At 54.0% G+C, this 23038-nt stretch overlaps 2 protein-coding genes across 3 annotated transcripts; one reads left to right on the top strand and one right to left on the bottom strand.

The window, feature by feature from the left end:
* Nucleotides 1-10632: 10632 nt before the first annotated feature.
* BLOC1S3 (biogenesis of lysosomal organelles complex 1 subunit 3) lies at nucleotides 10633-14215 on the bottom strand. The gene is made up of 2 exons (XM_075016332.1): nucleotides 14079-14215; nucleotides 10633-13326 (listed from the first exon to the last, which is right to left on the bottom strand). The coding sequence occupies exon 2, from the start codon at nucleotides 13307-13309 to the stop codon at nucleotides 12740-12742; it is 570 nt and encodes a 189-aa protein (XP_074872433.1). The 5' UTR covers nucleotides 13310-13326; nucleotides 14079-14215; the 3' UTR covers nucleotides 10633-12739.
* On the top strand, nucleotides 14088-22355 carry TRAPPC6A (trafficking protein particle complex subunit 6A). Of its 2 annotated transcripts, none has more exons than XM_075016334.1 (6): nucleotides 14088-14266; nucleotides 15027-15094; nucleotides 16632-16722; nucleotides 18506-18589; nucleotides 20851-20944; nucleotides 22215-22355. In XM_075016334.1, the coding sequence occupies exons 1-6, from the start codon at nucleotides 14207-14209 to the stop codon at nucleotides 22244-22246; spliced, it is 429 nt and encodes a 142-aa protein (XP_074872435.1). In that variant the 5' UTR covers nucleotides 14088-14206; the 3' UTR covers nucleotides 22247-22355. The 2 variants fall into 2 exon arrangements, with proteins under 2 accessions (XP_074872435.1, XP_074872434.1); XM_075016333.1 differs by having other exon boundaries at nucleotides 14094-14266; nucleotides 16632-16749.
* The last annotated feature ends 683 nt before the right edge of the window (nucleotides 22356-23038 follow it).

Here is a 23038-nt window from a genome sequence, read left to right as displayed (position 1 = left end):
CAACTGCCTCAATTGTCCTATGGATGGAAGGGACCCGGGGGATTACTGGGCTTGTTGGGGGGTGACAGCACCAGGAGAGTCCCCCACACACTCATGGCTACAGGATGCAAAGTGCCCTGGCCCCGGGTACTCCGTTCCCACTGCCGTGGAGAAGCTGAGTGCTTCAAGCCAGGAGAGGTGGGTGGTGTGGAGCAGGCTTCTGGGCTGCCCTGGGTCTCGCTGCATTGAGTGCAAGGGGAAGGCCCCTGCTTCTGCTTCATGCCAGACCCCTGTAATCCCCTGGCTCAAGTTGCTGCGGAGAGGGGTCAGGGGCAGTGTGAGGGTGGAGCAGGACTGGGGTTTGGGGAAGGGGTGGGATGGGGCAGAGGTGGGGTCTGCAACAGAAGGGCTGCCCTGGCCCCAAGGGAGTTGCTCCAGGCCAAACAGCCCTCTGGGGATGGCTCGGCCCTCCCTGATCATATTCTCTGCACCTTAGAAGAGGAAAGGAAACATCCCCTGAACTTTATGAGTGGGGCCCTGACCTGAAGTCAGGTTTGGTGGGTAACCTTGCTGGAAGCACACAGGGTGAAATTTTGCTGGAACATTAGTATAGTTTTTCATACTAGGCTCCAGTAAGAATTTTGTCTTTATTTTTCCTATCTTTTTAAAAATAATTGCCGACTTTCAGGCTCAGGCTGCGTAGAATCAAAATCATAGAACACTGGAACTGGAAGGGACCTCGAGAGGCCATTGACTCCAGCCCCAGGACCAGCCACCGTCTAGGCCATGGCCTTGCATGCACGGAGGGGTGAGATACATTACTCTGCAGAAGTCTGGTGCTAACCTCTTTGCATGTGTATATATCTCTGCCAAACTGAAGTTTCCACTTCATGCACCTGGCCAAGTGGGAAAGCTGATGCCCAAATAAATTTGCTAGTTTTTAAAGTGCCACTTGACTCCCCGTTTTTATTGAAAGAGACTAACGCGGTGACCCCTCTGAAACAGGCGTGTTTGCAAGTTTCAACCATCTAAATAACTCTCCTTCCTTTTTCTTAGGCCTAATTCTTGAGCGAGTTTATTACTGGATTCGCTACTGGTGTTGTCTTTGGTTTGAGATCCGAAATGCAACTGACCTGGGGTGAGTGACTGGTTTTTTGAGACTTGGAGTAACCTAAATATTATCAATCATAGAATTCTAGGGCTGAAGGGGACCTCAGGAGGTCATCTAGACCAGGCCCCTGCCCAAAGCAGGATCAACCCCAACTAAATCATCCCAGCCAGGACCACGTTAAGCTGGGACTGAACCTCTAGGGATGGAGATTCCACCACCTCTCTGGGTAATGCATTCCAGTGCTTCACCACCCTCATGGTGAAATAGTTTTCTAATATCCAACCAACACCTCTCCCTCTGTAACTTCAGCCCATTGCTCCTTGTTCTGCCATCTGTCACCGTTGAGAACTGTCTCTCTCCATCCTCTTTAGAGCCCCCTTTCAGGAAGTTGAAGGCTGCTATCAAATCACCCCTCAGTCTTCTCTTCTGCAAACTAAATAAGCACAAATCTCTCAGCCTCTCCTCATAGGTCATGTTCTACAGCCCCTTAATCATTTTCATTGCCCTCCACTGAACCCTCTCCAATGCATCCACATCCTTTCTATACTGAGGGGCCCAGAACTGCACGCAATACTCCAGATGTGGCCTCACCAGTGCTGAGTAGAGGGGAATAATAACTTCTCTAGTGCTTGAGATTCTTCCATCCCTAGTGCAGGACTCTGCACTTCTCCTTGTTGAACCTCATCAAATTTCTTTTGGCCCAATCCTCCAATTTGTCTAGGTCACTCTGGACCCTATCCCTACCCTGCAATGTATCTACCTGACCTCCTAGCTTAGTGTCATTATGGTGATTATTTTTATGTAAAGTGATCATCTATCACAGAACAAAGCAGCAGAAATGGAGCACTTTAAAGACTAACAAAATGATTTATTCGGTGATGAATTTTTGTGGGACAGACCAAATAAATTATTTTGCTAGCCTTTAACGAGCTACATTTCTGCTGCTTTGTTTTGTTGGAGCACAGACTAACCCGGCGACCTCTCTGGTACTATCCATCTATCACAGAACCAAGCTTGCATAGGTTGCAAGATACAGTACCATGCCAAAGCAACAACGAGAAGTCCTGCGGCACCTTATAGACTAACAGATTTTTTGGAGCATAAGCTTTTGTGGGCAAAGACCCGCTTCATCAGATGCGTGTTGTCAGATGCAGTCTATAAAGTGCCACAGGACTTCTTGTTTTTGTGAATACAGACTAACACGGATACCCCTTCCGATACAGGCCAGAGGGACCATCTGTGACTCCACCTTGTTCAGGTAAGGCTATGATCTGAAGAAGTGCGTCTGTCCCATGAAAGTTCATCGCCTAATCAATTATTTTGTTAGTCTTTAAAGTGCTACTTGACTGCTTTTTGGTTTTGATAGAATACAGTCTAACACGGCTCTCTCTCTGTCACTGCAGTGCCGAAGGATTTCACACTTGTGACTGGGTTGATGAAATCTAGGCACAGAACTGAAAATCAGCATGGGAATAACAAGCTGTTCTGTAGCACCTTAGAGGCTAAGACTGTGTCTGTACTAGATGTAGCAGTCGACCGCTGATGCGCAATTTTAGCTGCGCCAACTGCATAGCTAAAATCGACTTATCAGCAGTCTACTATACTGGGTGTCTATGTGGAGGAAGGTTGATGGGGATGTTTCTCCTGTTGACCTTCCTTAAACTGCACCACTTGCAAGGAATTCTGAGGTCGACTTTGACCCCAAAAAACGCTGTTTCATGCATGCATGAATGAAAACCCTGGAACATTGGCCCTGAGCGGGTCGCTCTTCCGTGGCAGTGTAGACCAAACCTCATACGTTTATTAGGTCATGAGCTTTCATGGGTAGTACTCATTTCTTCAGATGACTGAAGCAGAAAAGTAGAATCCAGAGCTTTTATAGCAGGAGAGGGGAGAGACAGGGTTACTGAAAGGGTTACTGTCATTAGTAGGACCAGCTGATTCAGGAAATTAAGTAGGACGTGTTGCATTTCTGCAAATAGCAAAGGTGGGAATATTGCTCCTGTAATTAATGCACTACAGAGTTAAGATCTGTGTTCAGCCCTAGGTGAAATGAGTCACATTTGTAAATGAATTCCAACGCAGATGTCTCCCTCTATAATTTTTTGGTAATTTTTTTTTGCAGAACCATTTTAAATCAATTTTTAATCCGTTATGGAACGTCCAGCAAGGCTAAAGTGTTCCCCCCTAGGTTTGCATGTATTTCAATTCCTGACGTCAGACTTATGTCCCTTCTTCCTTTGGCGCAGAAACTGTCCAGTTTGGCCAATGTATGTGGCAGAGGCGCGTTGTGGGCACACGATGGCTTATTGTGACATCAGTGGACATGCCTCTGATGGCGTGGCTGATGTGGTTCGGTGCTGTGATGTTGACACATACATGGACAGAGCTGGCAATGGGGTTTGTTGAAGGGATCGGTTCCTGAGTTAATGTGTGTGTATGTTTCCAGTTTTAACCTTATAAATGATTCTGCTTTCTTTTTATGAGTCCTAAATCTTTAGTGAGTTTACTGATGGATTGGCTATAGGTGTTGTCTTTGGTTTGAGATCTGCAATGCAATTGAGCTGGGATAAGTGTCCAGTTGTTTGGGACTTGGAGTAACCTGAATATTACTGGGAGGAGGTGGGTTGGGGGTGGGGTTTGGTTTGGTTATTTAATGTGAAGTGACTCTCCATTGCAGAGCCAAGCTTGTGTTGGGTGCAAGATAGAGAGCCATGCTGACGAGACCATCTGTGACTCTGCCATAAGGCTCCTGTACCGCCTAAGGGGTTTACGCCTGTAACTGCGTTGGTGGAATCTAAGTGCAGAACTCACACCCAGTTTGGGGATGTGCCCTGCTCCTTAACGGCCTGTTCCAAGGTTGGGGTTCCTGCTTGTGAGCCAATCCAGACCCAGCAGACTGATTTCCCCCATACAGCCAGGTGACGCACTCACACCTCCCACTCCCTGCATCCTTCCAGCAGCAGTATTAACCCTTTGGGGCCCACAGGGTACCACAGCCACATGCTGAGGAACTCTGAGGTTAGGGTAGGGAGTGACCCCCTCAGCACTGGAGAATCAGTGGACATTTGTCCCCCTCCAAGTTTGGTCTGAAGTCAGATATATTTTTGGGGCTCTGGCAGCACAGAGTCTGGTGAGGCAGGGGGCTCCCCCCATTGGCAAGTCCTCTCTGGCAAAGTGGAGGGAGCATCACTGTTACCACCGCAGCCTTCTGGCTGCTTTACCCTTCCCTCACCCTGGGGCAGACTAGATTCAGGATCAGGGTGTCACAGTCCTCCACCAATCTAGACCATGCCCTGGTGTCAGAGATCCCCCTGCTGCTTGACAGGGGGTCATGCCTAGAGAACATAGACCTGCTCACTTGTAGACACTTACGTTACCTTTTTAAAACCTGAGGCTGTAACTCGTTTGTGTGTCAAAATCATAGAACCCTGGAACTGGAAGGAACCTCGAGAGGCCATTGAGTGCAGTCCCCTGCCCTCTCAGCAGGACCAAGCACCATCTAGACCATCCCCGAGAGGTGTCTATCCAACCTGCTCTTAAAAATCTCCAGTGATGGAGATTCCACAACCATTCTAGGCAATTTATTCCAGTGTTTAACCACACTGACGGTTCGGAAGTTTTTCCTGATGTCCAACCTAAACCTCCCTTGCTGCAGTTTAAGCCCATTGCTTCTTGTCCTATCCTCAGAGGCCAAGGAGAACAATTTTTCTCCCTCCTCCTTGTAAACCTCTTTAAGGTACTCGAAAACCGCTATCATGTCCCCTCTCAGCCTTCTCTTTCGTAAAATAAACAAGCCCAGTTCTTGCAGTCGTCCCTCACAGCTCATGTTCTCTAGACCTTTAGTCATTCCTGCTGCTCTCCTCTGGACCCTCTCCAATCTCTCCACATCTTTCTTGAAATGTGGTGCCCAGAACTGGACACAGTACTCCAGCTGATGCTTAATCAGCGCAGAGTAGAGCGGAAGAGTGACTTCTCATATCTTCCTCACGATACTCCTGTTAATCCATCCTAGGACCTTGTTTGCTCTTTTTTTTTTTTTTCCTGGCAACAGCACCACATGAAGCGTCCTGGTTCACCTCGCAGGCTAGCCACTCTGAGCACCAGCTTTTGTGGGTTGGAAGCCACTTTGTCAGCAGCAGGAAGGGGAAATTTCAGTTTGACAGGGATATCGGCACATGCAGACAGGGCCGTGCTTAGGTTCACGCGAGCATGCATATTTGGCAGCAGCTTTCCTTCTGCTCTTTCCCATGTGTGGATTTTTTTTTCCGTCCATGCACAGAATAAATGAACGTGCACCAAGGCATGTGGAAATGCGGACTACCCGTAGGATCACAAAACCTAGCTGTGGGCGCTCTGCTTATCAGCTGGCCAGCATTGGGCTCTCTCCTGGGCAGCTGTAGAAGTGCCTGGCTTCCAGGGAGCAGTGTTTGGCGGTCCTGCATACCAGCCTGTGTCTCCTCACATTTAGTGGTAGGACAAACTGGGGTAGTTGCCCCAGGCCCCGTGCTTTTGGAAGCCCCGCAGCAGCTGCCCCGATGGGCCTTTGGATGGGGACGGGGTACCTGGAGCTGAGCGCCAGGCATGGTGCAAGAGCCCTGCCCTTGCTATGGGAGCAGCAGGAGTGGCAGGCAACTCCCTCTGCTGCGCTGCACTTCCCTACCCCACCCTCCCAGCCTGCTGCGCCTCGCTTCTCTGCAGCAGTGGGAAACAGAGCGCCCCTCTGGCTCCACCACCTCTGGAGAAGCAAGACACGGAGGGCCGGGAGGGAACCGCGGCAGAGCAGGCTGCCACTCCGCCCCTTTGAGGTGAGGGCAGGGGCTGGGAAGTGACCTGTTGCCTCTGCTGTGCCCACCCCTCAGCTTCAGGTAGCCCCCAACCCCCTTGCCTGGGGGAATGGGACAGGAGGGCAGGGGCAGGCCTGTGGCACCAGCGGGAGGTTGCCTCAGGCCCCCACACCTGGGGTACAGACCAGGCCTCGGTTCCCCTCCAGGCTGGGGACTCAGTTACCAGAGGGCTCAGCTCTGCTTCTGCTTCCCCCGGAGGGCAGCCTGCCAGCCGTCTCCACCAGCTGCAGCTCAAGGCTTCTGGGACTTTACTCGTGAGCGTACGTGTGACTCACATCCCTGGTGCACGGGTATAGATTGGTTGGGGATTATTCCCTGCCCTGGGCAGAGGCAGGTGTCTGGTTGCAGAGAGATCTGTCACCCTTTCCTAGTGTTTCCAGGGACAGGAGAAACACTTTTCTCTTCCTGCCAGTAAAGCTATTTGCATATTCAAGACCAACTCCCTTCCCAGGCTTTTGGCTTGGTTGGTTCAAACCCTTCCCTGCCATAGCAAAGGCAGGGCAGGTCCTAGCCAACTGCCAGCCCCGAGTAAATTTCAGCGGCCCCTTGAAAATGGCAGCCCCACAATAACCCCGAGCCCAGCACTCCGCCCCAGCTCTATACCCAGCAGCCGGCCCAATCCTGGAGCGCGCAGTGTGGTGGGGGCTGCCTGGGAGCAGAGCGTCTGTGGGGTGCAGAGCGCAGGCAACATGGCAGGGGCCACCCAGGACCAGCTTGGGGGCAGAGCGCCGGCTCAGGAGTGCACAGTGCCGGGGAAAGCTGACTGCCGAGGGAGCACCCGAGCCCAACACACCAGACCGGCTTTTTGGCAGCCCCTTGAAAGGGGCAGCCCCGGGCGACCACCCAGTTCCCAAGCCCCTGAGAATGGCTCTGAGCAAAGGAACTGGATTTGGTCTTCAAAACGACCCAGGCTGTATTGCTGCAGCCACGCAGGTCCTGGGAGATGAGAGAGACAAGGAGGGTGAGGTAATCCCGTGTGTTGGGCCAGCGTGTGACAGGGGAGCTCTTCTTCACCTCTGGAAAGGTCCTTTCCGGGTCAGCGGTAAGTAGGAGACAGAACCAAGTCCAGGAAGTAAGGAGGCTACATTGTCAGGGGCCACGCACGGGGAAGTGGCCCAGGAAACCCCCTGTAGTCACTTCAGAGCCAGTCCCAGAGGGTTGTATAATATTGTAACCAACCAGCCCCCGTGGGACCCCAGCACGTGCAGCTGCCCCGACAGCTCCGGCTTTCCCTGAGCAGGTGAAACTGTGCGTGGGGCGTGGGCAGAGCCCTCCCGTCCATAGGATGTTTTGGCCCTGCACTTTTGGGGGGGCTTCAGTGGCTGCTTCTGACATCCCGTGGCTGGGTTGCAGGGCACCCACTGCCCTGCCCTGCCCGACCCTGTGGGGGGGCGGGCGGCAGAAGCTGCCCCATGGACAGGACGGACCCCCCTATACACAGAAACGCTGCCTGATGGAGCTGCCTCCTGTGTTACCTCACGCTCAAAAACCTCCAGGCATTTTCCCAAAATGCTGCCGGGGGCAGGACCCTGGGATGGGGGTGGGGCAGGGAACAGAGGTTGCCCCTCCCCTCACCAGGCTGCAGGTGCGGGGGGCAGGGCAGGGCAGGGCAGGCTGTTCTGATTCCCACTGCTGCAGTGAGTGGTGGGGGGGGGGCTGACCCCTGCCGCTGACCTGCATCGCAAGCCCCCCACCCCTAAAATCTGCCTGGCTTCAGCAAAGGAGCTGGGCAGAAGGGCTGCCCTGGGCCCTGCATCTGGGGCACTGGGGGGAGTTGACCGAGACCCCACTTCCCCCGTAGGGACAGCCCTGCGTGTGGTGGAGGCAGCAGCACTTTAAAGGAAGCTTGGGTGGTCAGAGTTAAGCACCTGGAGCAAAAGACACTGCCCAGTGTACTCTGCAGCTGGTCCTTAGCTCATGGTTGCAGCTCATGAACCCTGTGTGTGGCAGGTTCCCCGGGTGACACTGGGTGACTTCCCTGCTTTTCATTAAGTGTCTTCTCTACGCTCAGGCTCTGTGCTTGCAAGAAGGGAAGTACAGGGTGAACCTCTCTAGTCTGGCACCCTGAACATCAGAACAGCCAGACTGGGTCAGACCAAAGGTCCATCCAGTCCAGTATCCTGTGCGCCGACAGTCCCCAGGGTGACCATCTGTCCCGTGTTTGGGATGCCAAAAAGGCATCCTGCCTTATTTTTTCAAAGGGACTCATTGTCCCGTGTTTGAGCCCTCCCCGTGACCTTTCCCGCCAGCAGCTGCGCAGGCAGGAGTCACTTCCCCAAGCCTCGGGAAAACGGGGGAGCATGGGTGGCTGCCATGGCCTTGCCACTTCCCCAGGGCTCCTGGTGGCTGCCGTCTCCTTCCCGGCTCCCCAGGGCTTGGTGGAGCCAGGAGGAGCTGCCCCTGCCCCCCATATCTCCCCGCCCTGTATTTGGGACAGAAAGATATGGTTGGCCTACCAATGCCAGGTGCCCTAGAGGGAGTGGACCGAACAGACAACGATCAAGCGATGTCTCCTGCCATCCGTCTCCAGCCTGGACAAACAGAGGCCAGGGACACCATTCTTTGCTCAGCCTGGCTAATAGCCTGGGGACCTGAGTGGTGCTGGACGAGATAATTTGCCAGACGCTGGGAGGTCAATATGGTTTAGAAGCATCACCAACACATCTACTGCTGACTGGGCTCTTAGGAGACATCGAAGGGTAAATTACAGCTAAATAACAGCACAGAACACTGACAGCCAGGCCTAGTGGCTGTAAACAAACTTTATGGGCCCAAGTGGTCATCTGGCTAAGTAAAATCATGCCGGATTATGGATGTTGCCAGACAAGAGAGGTTCAACCTGTATTGTCTCCTACAGACTCCAAGGGGTCGGGTGTCATTTTCCCAAGTCACTGGGTGGGGGCTTCTGCTAGTTCTGCGTTGTATTGTTGAAAAGGAACCCATACACCAGGGCTCAGTAACTAACAGAAGACGACGACCCATTTTTTTCTGAATTTGGTAAAAAAACTCACTAATTAAGAGCTGCACTGCAGGTGAATATGAGACAGTCCTGAATAAATAACCTCAAACCATATTGTCTGTAATCCCTATTTCAAGAACAGCCCACACGTATATCCCAGAATGCACTGCACATATTAAGGGGGGAGTTTCCCAACATTTTGCGATCACGTATCATTTGCTATTTAGATGTGGGTTGTTCTTATTTGTGCTTTTAGATGTTCACCAAAATATCAAAACGAATCAGGAGGGTTTGGTTTTTTTTTACTTTGTAATTATAGGGTTGGGAGCCACAAAAAAAGCCCTTTGCAGGTTGCAGACTCCTGCCCTAGACAGAGCTGTTCCATCCATAGGACAGTTCAAAGAGGCCACTCCACACTTTGAGGGAGCCTGTAGAAGCTGCCCTATGGACAGGACAGTCCCCCCATCAGTAACACCACCTGATACCCAGATGCTGTGATCTTGGCCTGGGATCATTATCTGAACATGAAGTTCCAGGAATAAATTCGTAACTCTCACGTGGTCATCTTTAAGGGTGTGACTCAAGATATCTAATCTGAAGTGCCTCTATTTAGTTACAGTGTAACACTCCAAAGCCTGGGCAGTGTTAAAACCAGCACTTGACTGTGACCAATATCAGCCGTACCTGCAATGGGCTGGACAAAGTTTGTTGAACTGGGTATTTTGTGAATTCGCTGGGTTAACAATGTAAATGTTTGTAGGACTGTGTGTAAGATTGGTCAGGGAGAGGCAGGTGGCAAGTGTTCTGTGACTCAGAGAACTCATTTAAAGCAATGGGACAGACAAAATTAAACTGCTAGGGAGAGGCTCTCCTATGAAATAGGTGGGAGGATGGGAATGCAAATTACCCACCTCCAGTCTCATTAGGGTTACCGTATTGGACCTGTCAAAACAGAGGACACACCTGAGTGGGAACGCATCAGTATCTACCAATGCACATTGTGTTAATGTACTAAATATACTATAACACATTAATACAATATACATTGGTAGATAATCATACAGATATACTCAGGGGTGTCCGTTTTTTTTAATATGGCAACCCTATGCCCCATTCTTTTGAGGCTGCACCCTGAGAAGATATGCATTTTCTGCTCATTTGTTACAAAAGGACAGGTTCAGCAGCCTGAACTAGACAGGCTGAAAAATATCTGGTTCTGAGCTCACAGCTGCTAAGAACTTGTGATCTCAGAAATACCCCTGGGTGCTGAGGTGGAGTTTGAAACACTGGCTCCAGCCAGTAGACAATGGGCTCTCTAATTTCTCCCATCTGCATGCAGCTTTTTTTAATTCATGCGCAGAAAAAAATTTACGTGCCCCAAAGGATGTGTGAATGTGCACCACCAGTAGACACACTAATCAGCTGGGCAGCATTTGAATCTCTCCCGAGTGGCCGTCCAAGTGCCCAGCTTACAGCGCACACTAGCTTGAGCAGGGGTCAGCAACCCCTGGCAGGGGTTCCAAGCGTGGCAAGTGAGCCGATTTTCATTGGCACGCAAGACAGGAGCCCAGCCCTGCCCCTCCTCCCCCCTGCATGCAAGAGCTTGCTCAAAGCCAGGCCACCTATGGCTTAACAAAAGACCAGCTAATGCTGCCGACCACCACAACGGTAAAGTTCTGCATCTTCATTTATTTATTAATGAAGCTGTTGTAAGTAGGACTGAGTGTCTTTAAAAAGTATCAGCGGCACTTGGACTGTACCTCGAGGTCAAAAGGTCTAATTTTAACCCTCCCCCTTGGAAAGGCTGCTGAGCCCTGGGCTGGAACGTTTAATGGCATTCAGGTGTTAACGTTTTCTCTGTAAGGGCTTTCTGCTAAGAACTGCATGTATTTAGACAGTTCCGTAGGGAAACATTATTTTGAGCATCTAATTAAAGAGGGGATCAAAATACAGGTGCACAAGGGGACTGACGCAACCCTAATCACCTTTCCTAACTTTGCAGGGCTTCACTTTCTCAAGTGAACATTCTTTTAATGTAGTTTTTGGGTGTAATATTAAATGCAAAAGGGAAATTGGCCTAAATTGTTACCTGCATAACCCCAATGAGACACGTACTGCAATAACTAGAAGGGGGTTGGATCTTGTTGCTAATATAGGCCAAGTGTATACCCAGCGGACACCCTTGTGTCAGTGGAGGTATAGCTGGCTTGAGTTGGAGGCACAAGTTTTGGGTCAGGCGCCAGAGGCTCCTGGCTGCTTGATTTCCTCTAAACCCTGGGCCATGCATGCTCATTTGGTGCTGCAAGCAGAGGTTCCCTAAGTCTAACCCCACCTTCAAGTCACTGCCTCACCCGTGTTGGGAGATGCGCCCCTGGCACAAGCCTGGGGGAGCTCCTGTCTCACCCCTACCCTGAGTCTGTGCAATTATGCCATTCCACCTGGCAGAAGTCAGGGTTTTCAGTTCTCTCGTTTTCACCCTCAATCAAGAGGATTCTGCCATTGGTCCTTAGAACATGCGTGGGCAGGCGAGGCTCCAAACATTTATCACCCTAGAGCTGTGGTTTTCGACTAGCGTGCTGTGAGAACCGTCCCAGTATGCCGGGAAATGTCATCCCTTTCCCCCTCGCTGTGGTTTTTTGCAGAGCCCCTGTGAGGGGAAATGCTGACCCCACAGGACCCTGTTTGCGCTGAAATGGTGCTTCCCTGCCCGAGCACACTGGCAGGGAGCCTGCCCCCCACTCCCTGCTGTGGAGGAAGGATGTGCACAAGAGCCTTTTGGAGCTGGGAGAGGGTTTAAATGCTGCATCCTGGCTCCAAAGGGCTGGCAGGGAAGGGAGCTGGCTTTCAGTGGTTACTCATTTACTCAACATCTCTAGCACGGTATCGAGCAGATTTTGAAAATGGGTCTGAGCTCAATGTCTAAGAGTGTATTCTGTGGTGGATTTGAAACATTAATGCATTTGGTCCTTGTTTAACTTGTTGTATGTGCTGCTGTGTTGCCAACCTCTCTAGTAAGATTGTAATCCTAGTAAATTTAAGTACACCTCTCCCTCAATTTACGAACTTCTGATTTATTAATTTTTGCAACAACGAACCAGGTAAATTTATACCTATTTTTCCAATTTACAAACGCTATGTTCACTACAAGTGAGTCTATTAGCTTCACAACTGACTACACGCGAGGGAACAGGCAGAGGAACCATCCCCTGAAAAAGCCCTGCTTTAAATTCAGTCCTGGGGAGGGGTAACTGGCAGTGACCTTTTGGCAACTCTCCTGTTTGGACAGGGAACATATTCACATAACCTTTAATCCCCTCAGTAGTTTGTGATTAGATGTGGCATGGAGACCCTTCAGAAATAAAGAACCCACAGGTGCCATGCTCAGAGCTTTTTACTTACATCAGATTATTTTTACAGCCTCCTGTAACCCAGAAAACAGCCAGCAGGACCGACACTGCCCTTTACCTTCAGACACGAGGTGGACCTACTACTCTGAAAGCAGTACCCTAAATCATGGGCCTTACGGCACATCCGCTGCACGCACTTCTTGGGATTAGCTCCAGCCATATGTTAACGGCCTTTCTATTAAGCAGCAGTTGCATGAGATCTTTGTGCATGCTGGGAGCTGGGCTCCATGAGATCTTGGTCATTAATTCACTTGGGACTAGCTGAGCTAAGCCCCCAAAATACTAAGAACATTTAGGGATAAACCAGCTGCCTTTGCTATCCCACATCTCAGCATTTTGACAAGCCAGTGCCCGTGAGTAACGAGCCAGCCCAGCACTCTGAGCTGCCAACCGCTGGGAGCAGCTCAGGTTCCCCAATTCCAAAAGAACAGAGAGGTTACACCGGCGGCAGCTCCATCTGGATATCAGGCAGCAGGTTGCAGCTGGTGATGATATCCATCTTGTCCGCCACAGCACGCAAGTCATCCAGAACGAGGCGGATGTTGTGTGAGGCGCTGATGATGCCGCTCTGGGAGTTGCTGAGCTGCGCCGTGAGGGTGCCCAGTTCCTTGGTGGCCGTTTGATAGACCTGCTTGATGGCGCAGGTGACATCGCAGTACAAGCGGGCGTTGCTCTCAGCCAGCTTCTGCTGCAGTAAGGTGCTGTAGCGGCCCTCATGCTGGATGTGAAGGGCAGGTTTCTCTTCTATTCCCACAGGAGACTGTGGCTCCTCCTTCCTGACAACAATCAAAGGAGGCAGGTCCAGGTCATCCAGCTTAGACTTGACCATGTGTTCCCTTGGGCTGCCTTCATCTTCATCATCTGTCTCAGATGCTTCCCCAAGGACCTTCACACCATGGAGGCTGGGACAGGATTGCTGGGTAACGGACGACAGATAAACTTCTTCATCAGAATCACTCTCAGATGCTTCCCCTTGAACCACTGTTTTGTACTGGGATGCAGCCATCCTCGGGCTTCAGCCACCTACAGAAACAAAGGCAAATCAATCATAGCAACAGAGGGGAAACCGCAACAATGGAGGGAAGTCTGGGAGTGTGGAAGATCAACGCATCTCAGGAGCCCAGGAGAAGCTGGAAAGAGGTTGTGAAATTCCAGGGGAGAGCTGCTAGCTGGCTCTTTAACTGAGGTGCTACAGGCCAGTAAGAACCCACCCAACAGCTACTGGAAGGTGGGCACCCAGTCAGGAGAGTGGGGAGGGGTGAAGGACTCCAAGTGGGGTGGCAATAGAACAAGTTAGAGAGGTGGCACGATAGATACCAACACAGGACAGAATATGGCCATGGACAAAGTCCCAGAAGCTTGTCACTCTTCAGGGAGACTCCCACCCCTGCTTACCATAGATACCCCTCCCATCTCTCCCCACAAAGCCTCCTCCCCAGCTCCTCTCCTTCACAGCACCTGCTCCTTGCACAATCCCCAACCTGCCCCACACAGCCCCTGCTCCAGCAACCCCTCCCCTAGAGCACCCCTATGGCCACAGGGTGCTCCTAAGCTCCCCTCCGCACCCAGAGCATCCTGGCGACACTCCTCCTGAGAGCAGCTCCCCTCCCGCAGGCCACCGCCAGTCACCCCCCCTCCCCCAGTGCACCCCTCCCCCTAAGCACCCCCACCCCGCCCCCAGAGCCCCCTCACTCAGACCTGCCCCTCCCTCCAGAGCTCTTCCCGCTCCGCTCCGCTCCGCTCCGCTCCCCCCCCTCCGAGCGCCCCCCACCCACTTAGCTCCCAGCTGCAGCGGAGGCAGAACAGGGAAGCTTCGGTCGTCTTCCCGGTCACATGATCCAGCCGCGGGCAGGTCACATGATCGGCCCTGCGGTCCCAGAACCCGGAAGTCGCGGCTCCGGCCATGGCGGACTCTCCCCTCTTCCAGGCGCTGCACATGGAGATGACGCATGCGCTGTGCGCGGTGAGGGGAGCCGGGCATTGAACCGGGGGCGGGGCTTTGTGCCGGGCGTGGCAAGTAGAGGGCGGGGCTATATGCAAGGGGTGGGTCCAATGGGGGAGGGGTTGTGTCCCGCGGGGCGGGGCTCTGAGCCAGGGGCGGGGCTACATGCCAGGACCGGGGTACAGTGGGGAATGGGGCTCAGTTCTGTGCCAGGGCTGGGTGCAGTGGGGGGCGGGGCTATATGCAAGGGGTGAGTCCAATGGGGTGGGGTTATGTCCCATGGGGCAGGGCTCTGTGCCAGGGGCTGGTGCAATGTGAGTGGGGCTACATGCCAGGACCTGGGTACACTGGGAGTGGGGTTCAGCTCTATGCCAGGGGCTGGGTGCACTGGGAGGCAAAGTTACGTGCTGGGGGTAGGGCTGAAGGTGCACTGGGGGGTGTCTGGACTCTCTGCCAGATGCAGTGGGGGACAAAGCTACACGTGAGGAGGACGAATTGCTGTACCGAGGGTGAGACTCTGTGCCAGGGGTGAGACTGGGTGCCGAGGACAGGACTCTGGGCTACAAATGTGACTTTGCTGAGTGTAGTGATGTGTCCCCCCGGCCCACCCCATCACACCCCACTCTTCAGAGTCAGCTTGGCAGGATTGCATCTTGCCCTGCTGCTCCCACCTCTCAAGACCTGCTGCCCCCCTTCTGAAAGGAAGGCTGATCCCAGCGCTGCGGCAAAAGATCCCATGACAGGCCCCATTCTGAGACTTTTCCTCTGTGGCGTTTGACAGGAACGGGAGAAAGGCCTCAGTGCCCTGGAGGGAGTGGGCTTCCGCGTGGGCCAAGGGCTCTCGGAGAGGTGAGTGGAGAATACGGAGCTGCGAGGGGGTTCGTGGAAATTGGCAGTGGAGGGAGGAGGCTTAACATGGTGGGCAGGTCAGCAGAAGCATTTCCCAGCACAGAGCGGTCCCTATGAACTAGGAGCGAAACAGTCTGAAATGGAGCCCTGTGGGCGGCAGGGAGGGGAGAGCGGGGTGAGCAGGTGACCTGAAGCTGGATTTATTTCAAAGGTTGACCCTACCGGCTCTGGGTTCCCTTGGCCTGGCCTGCCTGGAGAGCCCTGTGTGGACAATGGTTAGCTGGACCTGCTGCTGCAGCAATGAACTGCGGAGAGCCACCGATTTGCAGTGTTCTCGCTATAAAAATTTGCATCCACATCCACGTAAAGCCGACACCTGTGGCTTGCAGGGCGCAGCCCAGAGCCATCCCAGGCCCTGACAGAAGGGGCCCGGTGGATCATGCGGGCCTGGTGCGGAGTGGCAGCAGAGGTTACCCTGCTCCCGCATGGGAGTGGGATCTGGAGTGGCCCTGTAACCAGCTCTGCTCCACCTCGGTGCCCTCCCATCCTGCTGCGCTTGGCTCCCCTGCAGCAGCAGGAAGCAGAGCATCCTAGCCCTAGGGCACTTCACTTTCTGCCCAGGGGAGGAGGGGGGTGCAACAGCCTGGAAGAGGGCAATGGGGTGGAGTGGGGCAGGCTACCAGGCTGCTCTGGCTCCTGCCAGCTCAGTGAGTGCAGGGTGGCAGCAACCCCTGCTGCTGCCCTGCACCAGGCTCTGTAATCCCTGGGCTCGCATTGCTTCGGGGGGAAGGGGCAAGGGGGCGTGGGTGGAGCAAAGGCAAGATGTGGGCAGGGTTTGTGGTGGTACGCCCCACACCTGAGCACTGGGGGGTGTTGGCCCAGGCCTTACATGCCCCTTAGGGTTGGCCCTGGCTCTGCCTTGTTTTCCCTCCTGAGGTTCTTCTTGCCCACTCGGCAGCAGACTGAGCCGCTGAGCCTGTCGGTTTAACTGGAGGGAAGAGTTTTGGATGCTGGGCAGGGCTGGGCGGCTGATTCCGTGGAGGACGTGTCGTAAAAGCCATGGAGGAGAGCAGGAAGGCTGCACAGATGCGATTTCAGAGCCTCCACCGGATAGAAAATTATATTTAGGCTCCTAAGTGACGAGGAAAACGTTTAGCCTTTCTGCTGCCATTGATGTCGCTCTGTTAAGTGATAAGCACTTTCCCAACGCAGGAGTAGCTGCAGCGTCTCTCCCAGAAGCTGAAGGGGCTCCCAGCTCCCTTCCCAGACAGGGCTCCAAGCCCAGGCCGGGGTAAACCCAGCTTCCTTTAGATACATCTAGTGCTCTGCCTTGTTGGGCAAGACACCAGTCGGACAGGAAATGGTGGAGGGGGTAAGAGAGTCAGGCCCCCTGTGGACTGCCCGTTAACCTGTCAGCGTTGCTCGGAGAGGTGACTCAACTCTGGGTTTTCTCTCATCCCACGGCGGTTGGGCTGAGACCGTGGGCCACTTCAAAGGGACAATGACCAGACTTTGCCATCTCCCCCATCTGCTCAAGGTTGACCAAGGAGACGCCATCTTTCAAGGGTGAGCTGGACGTCCTGAAGTTCCTCTGCAAGGACCTGTGGATTGCTGTCTTCAAGAAGCAGGTGGATAATCTACGCACCAACCATCAGGTCAGAGCTGTGCTCCTTGCCTCTGCTCCCAGCCAGCCAGGACGCTCTCTCACACTGTTAGCTAACACACAGGCCAAGACATCTCAGTGTCCCTGCAGCACTATAGCCAGGGGTTGGAGAAGCAGCTTTAATTCTCCCTACGTGGCTCATTTTCAAGAGGAGTGTGGAAACAAATGCCAGGGATTAGAAGGAGGCCTGAGCAATCATTGGTGTGTCCTTGCTGCCAAGAAGGCTAACAGCATTTTGGCATGCATCAGTAGGTGTATTGCCAGCAGACTGAGAGGAGCGATTATTCTTCTCTGTTTAGAACTGGGGAGCCCACATCTGGTGCATTGCATCCAGATTTGGGCCCTCGTTACAGAAAGGATATGAACAAATTGGAGAGAGTCTCGCGGAGGGCAACTAAACTGATTAGAGGGCTGAGACACATGACTTACGAGTAGAGGCTGAGGGAACTGGGCTTATTTAGTTTGCGGAAGAGAGGAGTGATGGAGAATTTGATAGCTGCCCGAAGGAGGTTTCCGCAGAGGACGAAGCCAGGTTGTTCTCAGTGATGGCAGACGACAGGACAAGGAGCAATGGGCTCCAGTTGCAGTGGGGAAGGTCTAAGCTGCATATTAGGAAAAATTTTTTCACCAAGAGAGTGGTGAAGCTCTGGAACGGGCTGCCTATGGAGGTGGTGGACTCTCCATCTTTAGAGGTTTCTAAGGCAAGGCTTGACAAAGCCCCAGCTGGGTTGTTTTAGTTGAGGTTGGTCCTGCTTTGAGCAGAGAATTGGACTTGATGAGCTTCTGAGGTCTCTTCTCCTGAGGACCCTCATGGACTATGAGCCTATCATTGTGGCTGTGGGCGGTGTGGCACAAACACAGCCTTATGCCCAGCAGAAGAGAATATGGGGACCGTTCCCTAAGAATGCCCAGCCCCAGAGTTCCACCACCCTGTCCCCACTGTGTGGAGCTGTGCTGGGAGAGATGTGGTCACTATCTCCTGAGCACTCACAGATTCAAACGAAGACCGTGAGGCGCACCCAGAGTTGGACCAGACCATTCTGAGAGTCCTGTGCCTGTCGCTGCTTTGGAACTGACCTGCCTGTGATTCTGGGGTGCCGTTGGCGGCTGCCTGAGACAGGGTGCTGGCCAAGGGGGCAGCCGGGGTGCTCCCCGCTGCAGAGCAGCGCTGGGGTCATTTGGTGGTAGGCAGTGTCTTCCCACTGTGCTCGGGCTCGGCATCTCTTCAGCCTATGGCAGTCAGCAGTGGCAACGGGTGTGGAGGCTCCAGGGTGGGGGCCACGTGCCCTTGCCCCATTCTCTCCCTGTTCTTGCCCCATCCATGCTCCACCCCTGCTGCACCGTGCCCCACCCACACTCCGCCTATGCCCCTCCCCCTCCTGCCCTTATCTGTGCCTCCCCCTGCTCCACCCCCACTCACCTCATCCTCTGGAAGCCCTGTGTGGGTTCTGGTAAGCAGGCGGGGGATGTTTCTGCCTCTCCCTGGGGCAGCACAAGCTAGGAAGCCCTCGCACTCATTGGAAGTGGCGCAGCCTGTGGACACTTGGGGGCAGGGGGTGAACCACCCACCCATCAGCGATGGATTGCTTGGCCGATTGCTGAGGGTCTCGTGCTGCGCGGGGGGCACCTGGTACGTGGAATCTGACACTTGGCGTCTCTTCTAACGGGTGTCGTATTTGCGGTCCTGAGGCCCAGCCATCTTGACTTGGTTTGACTCCCAATGCCACGGAGCTCTGTCCTTCCCACAGGGAACCTACGTGCTGCAAGACAACCAGTTCCTTCTCCTAAGCCAGCTGTCCAATGGCAAGCAGTACCTGGAGGAGGCTCCCAAGGTAAGCACAGCCCCTTCTCCAGATGCTTTAATCTCCTCGTTTGTTGCGGGCCACAGGAAAGGAGCCGTCATGCGACCTCCCTAGGACTCCATCCTCTCTCCTCAACATCCAGATCCCTGAAAGAAAACCCGAGCAGTGGAATTCCTCCAAAGCAGGCGTGGACGTGCTGTGTGCCACCTTCTGCCAGGCCCTGCCAGCTGCCTAGCAAGCCAAGCTGGAAGTGGAATCCCAACCAGAGAATCAGAGATTAGGGTGCACAATGGGGCAGTTTCCCCGGCATCCAGGGATACAGAAGAGCCCAGGAGTCCCAGCGGTTGTCACCGCTACTGCGGCAGTGGTGGTGGCTGGAGCCCTGGGCCATTTAAATCACCACTGGATCAGTGAGCAGTACGCTGCTCCAGCCCCGCCCCTTCCACAAAAGGCCCTGCCCCTTCCGATGGAGGCCCCGCTCATTCCTGGAATGTGGAGCCAGGGGCTCCCTTCGCCTCGCCCGGGGACCCAGCAATTATGTCGGCCCCTCTAGAGGTCATCTAGTCCAACCAGGGATGCCTTGTGGCTGCTTTCCCCTGGGGCTGAGCACAGGCCTTGGGGATGTTGGTGCTGACTCTGCTCTCGTGCCTGCCTTCCCCACCCCCCAGCTCAGAGCACTTATATTAATTGTAAGCTCTTTGGGACGGGGCCAGGCCTTTCTACCTTCTTGTGGGAGAGGGGGAGGCTCAGCATGTTGTGAAGGAGCGAACATGGTCTGGTGTTGCTTGGAGCAGAACCTGGGCTGTGCTCAGGGATCCTCTGGTGAGGTCTGTCATTGGTGTGCTTTGAACTTGATGGTGGTGTAAGTCTTGAAAGCCCAGATAAGAGCCAGTGGGCTCCGTGGATGCGTTAATGGCAAGGGAGGTGTGTGAACCTTCCGCTGGGGGAGGTTAGACCACCCCCTGCCCTCCCTCTTCTGCCTGAGTCAATGTCCCTCCCCGCCCCAGCCCAGAGCACCCCCACCATGATCACCACCCCCACCCCAACCCCAGGCTGCCTGAGCATCCCAATCCCAGAGTGCCAGGTGGGCAGCCCCAACCCCAGGGTGTTCGGCAGGTGGCCCCAGCCCTGGAGCATCAGGCTGTAAGAGCACTGGCTCCAGCATCCTTGAGTTTCAACCACAGGCTGGCCAGGCCCAGCCCAAGCCATGGGGGAAGAGCAGAAACTGCAAGCAGGCAGGCACGAGTCCTGGGAGCAGAGCAAGGACAGGGCCACGCCGAACTGGGTGGGGAGGTTCAGCCTTCTGCAGCCTGTGATAGCCACCGACTATGGCTAACAGGAGTAACAAGTCGGAGCTGGAAGTGATTTTCCCCCATAGGATTTTGGTGAGACCAGCCAAAGATGCTGCATTCAATTCTGGGCTCCCGATTTTAAAAGGGATTTTGAAAATTGGAGAAAGTGTAGGGAAGAATTATGCAAATGATTGGCGGGAAATTGGAGAGTTTAGTCTCTTTAATTTGTCCACAAGACAGCTAAGGTTATGACTGACATGTGGAAGAGATTTCTGGCTCTTTCATCTAGCTAGCGCAAGTCCCACTGACTGGAGGGTGAAATTAGATAAACTCAGACTAAGGACAAGGTGCACATTTTTAACAGTGAGGGTAATTTATCCCTGGGACAGTTCACCTGAGTGTGGTGTGCAAGCTTCTCGCTAATTTTTGACTTTCTTGGGTGGAATAAATTTTGTTATGTGCATCCAGGCATGTTTTGATGTGCACCACCATAGAAACACAAGCTGCCCTCTGTGAATCAGCTGGGCGGCATTTGAATCTCTCCTGGGTGGCCGCCCAAGCACCCAGTTTACAGGGAACACGGGTGGTTCTGGATTCTCCACCATGTGGAGTTTTTAAATTAAAACGGGACCTCTTCCAAGGAGAGGCTGTTCCTAGCCCGAAGTTACACGCTCGGTGCAGGAATCGGCAGGAGAGACTCTCCAGCCTGTGTGACGTAAGAGATCCGACCCAGTGATCTTACCTGACATTCGTAGGGGTGAAATCCTGGGCCCACTGAAGTCCATAGCGGAGGCCCTCTGAATCAGGCAGGCCAGGATTTCACTGGACAAATCCAGGACCGTGCGGACCATTCCTGTGGGTTACCTGCTGGAGCAGTCCGTCCTGTCATGCCCACTCGAGCTAGCCAGTCCTGGCTCAATTCCCCTCTGCCTAGGGCGCATGTCGCGGCTCCAGAAAGCCTCCCCGGCAGAACTGACCAGCTCTCTGCCTTCTGTGTAGTTTCTCGCCTTTACATGTGGCCTTGTGAAAGGAGCTCTCTCCAACCTGGGCTTTGACAGCACTGTGACCGCCGAGGTGCCCGTGATGCCGTGCAGTGAGTAGCCTGCCTCTGCATGGGGAGGGGCAGCTGAGATCATCTGCTGGCAGACAGGGAACCTCAGACTATACTGGCTGTACCCCTGCCCCAGCCCTGCTCTAGGGAAGAACGGGGCACCCTGGGGAGCCGTGGGGCACAGCGTGATGTGCTGGGTGTTGCTGGGATGTGACAGTGCATCGGTGGCTGTTCTCTGGCCCCGAGTGGAACAGTTCTGGGTTCAGGTGTAAACCCTCCCCACAAAGCTGTCACCACCATTGGCCCCCTGGGCTCCTCCGACCGGCAAGAGTCCTTCATTTTTGTTATTCAGGTGCAGAACATTATGTTGCACCACCCGTAGAAACCGGCGCTGCCGGCTGTGGGTGCTCTGCTCGTCAGCTGGGCGCCATTGGGATCTCTCCTGGATGGCTGCCCAAGCGCTCAGCTTACAGGGAACCCTGCTGTCTGGTGTGGGACAGTGTTGGGTGCCACTACGAGGCCTTCCCCAGCCAGCAGGGCAAGCGCAAGGCTGAAAGAGGCAAGCGACTTTGCACTGCTGGCTGGTGGCCTCAAGAGAGAGGTTCCAGGAAGGAGCAGGCCCTGCAAGCTGAAGGCCCTAGAGCAGGGGTCAGCAACCTTTCCAAGGCAGAGTGCCAAAATCTGACCTTTTGAGCCCTCTGTACAGGCCGGGCGCCGGTGATACTTTGTAAAGCCACTAACAGTCCTACTTACAACAGCTTCGTTAGCAAATAAATTCGGAGGCAGAGCTTTACCATGTCGGTGGGGGTTTGCAGCATTAGCTGGTCTTTTGTTAATCCCCAGGTTGCATGGCTTTGAGCATGCTCCTGGCTGCACGGGCGGGAGCGGGAGGAGCGGGGCTGAGCTCCCGCCTCATGTGCAGATGAAAATTGGCTCTCGTGCCACTCTTGGCGCCCGTGCTGGGGGTTGCTGACCCCTGCCTTAGAGGCTGAGCCACGTGGAGGAAGGTGTTTTGCTGTTGCTTGTGTAATGCAGTGTGTGCTAGGCTGGCCAGCCTTCCCCTGCCTTATAGTCACTTCAGAAAGGGACCCCTCCTTCACAGCTCTTGGTGAGGAATCACCTGGGAACATGTCCAGGGACAGCAAGGCCCAGAGATCTGGGCTTATGGTTCCTTATGTGGTAGGGCCACATGGAAGAAGTCAGGACAGTGATTTCCCAGGCTGATATTCCCAGTGTCTCAGCCATGAGATCTCGCTTTTTCTGTGCCCCCTCCTTCATGAGCTGTGTGCTCAGTGCTCTCTCTTTCTCCCAGGTAAATTTCAAGTGGTGATTCAGAAATCCTGACCCGGGGCCAGTGCCTGGGACTGGCTGGAAGAGAGGTGGAGCAGTCTGCAGCCTTGTTTTGGTGGAGTTGGTTTCTGCTTTCTGGGTACCGGGAGGTCCTAGGTTTGAAATAAAGTGGTTCTGAGTTTCATTTATCTGTGCCACCTTCCTTGGTAACCCCCGCTCCCACCCTCCAGCTTCTGTCAGGCCAGCGGCTGGCGCAGCAGCCTTGTGCTGGTGCTACAGAAGTGAAGGTGCTGGATCTGGCTGGCTGCCCTGTCTGTCTCAGGTGCAGGAGGAGAAAGTGGGGGGGGGGGCCTATGCCCTGAAGCTTTGGGACTGATTCACAGGTCTCTGGGGGAGTCGGGACCCTCACCCCCCTAGGAGCGAGGCTGTTAGCTCCCATGGCAGGTGAAACCATTTCTTCCTATGTGGTAATGGGGGAGGCTCTGAAGTGGGGTTGACTCCCTGGCACAGCACCTCCTGCTGGTCTCCTTGGGCATTAGCTCTTCCAGCCCTGGAGCACCCCCTGTTGGCCAGTCTCTTGCCCTCACTTATCTGTCTTCACTACTTCCAGCCCCATGTCCCTTTTGGCCCACAGTGCCCTTTCCTCACAGCACTGCTCCACAACAGCACCCCTGCATTCTGGGGTCCTCCCCTCCCAGGGAACCCCAATCCCTGCCTTGCCTCAGGGACCCACTGCCAGCTCCTTCCCTCAGAGGCAAACAGCCATCTTAAATGGCCACTCGTCACTGGCAAGAGGTTTAGACCTGCTGCCTTCTGCTGCTCCCACCTCTCTGCAGCCCTAGTGCC

Source organism: Carettochelys insculpta, chromosome 22 (genome assembly GCF_033958435.1).
Source record: "Carettochelys insculpta isolate YL-2023 chromosome 22, ASM3395843v1, whole genome shotgun sequence".
NCBI lineage: Eukaryota > Metazoa > Chordata > Testudines > Carettochelyidae > Carettochelys > Carettochelys insculpta.
The sequence above is the reverse complement of the archived record's forward strand: the minus strand, read 5'-3'. Positions and strand labels throughout refer to the sequence as shown.

Excerpts from the sequence above, each read along its gene's own strand:
- TRAPPC6A (XM_075016333.1), top strand. The coding sequence starts at position 14,207 with ATGGCGGACTCTCCCCTCTTCCAGGCGCTGCACATGGAGATGACGCAT. Across the intron at positions 14,267-15,026 it reads TGACGCATGCGCTGTGCGCG|GAACGGGAGAAAGGCCTCAG; the intron begins GTGAGGGGAGCC and ends GGCGTTTGACAG. Across the intron at positions 16,750-18,505 it reads ATCTACGCACCAACCATCAG|GGAACCTACGTGCTGCAAGA; the intron begins GTCAGAGCTGTG and ends TCCTTCCCACAG.
- BLOC1S3 (XM_075016332.1), bottom strand. The coding sequence starts at position 13,309 with ATGGCTGCATCCCAGTACAAAACAGTGGTTCAAGGGGAAGCATCTGAG.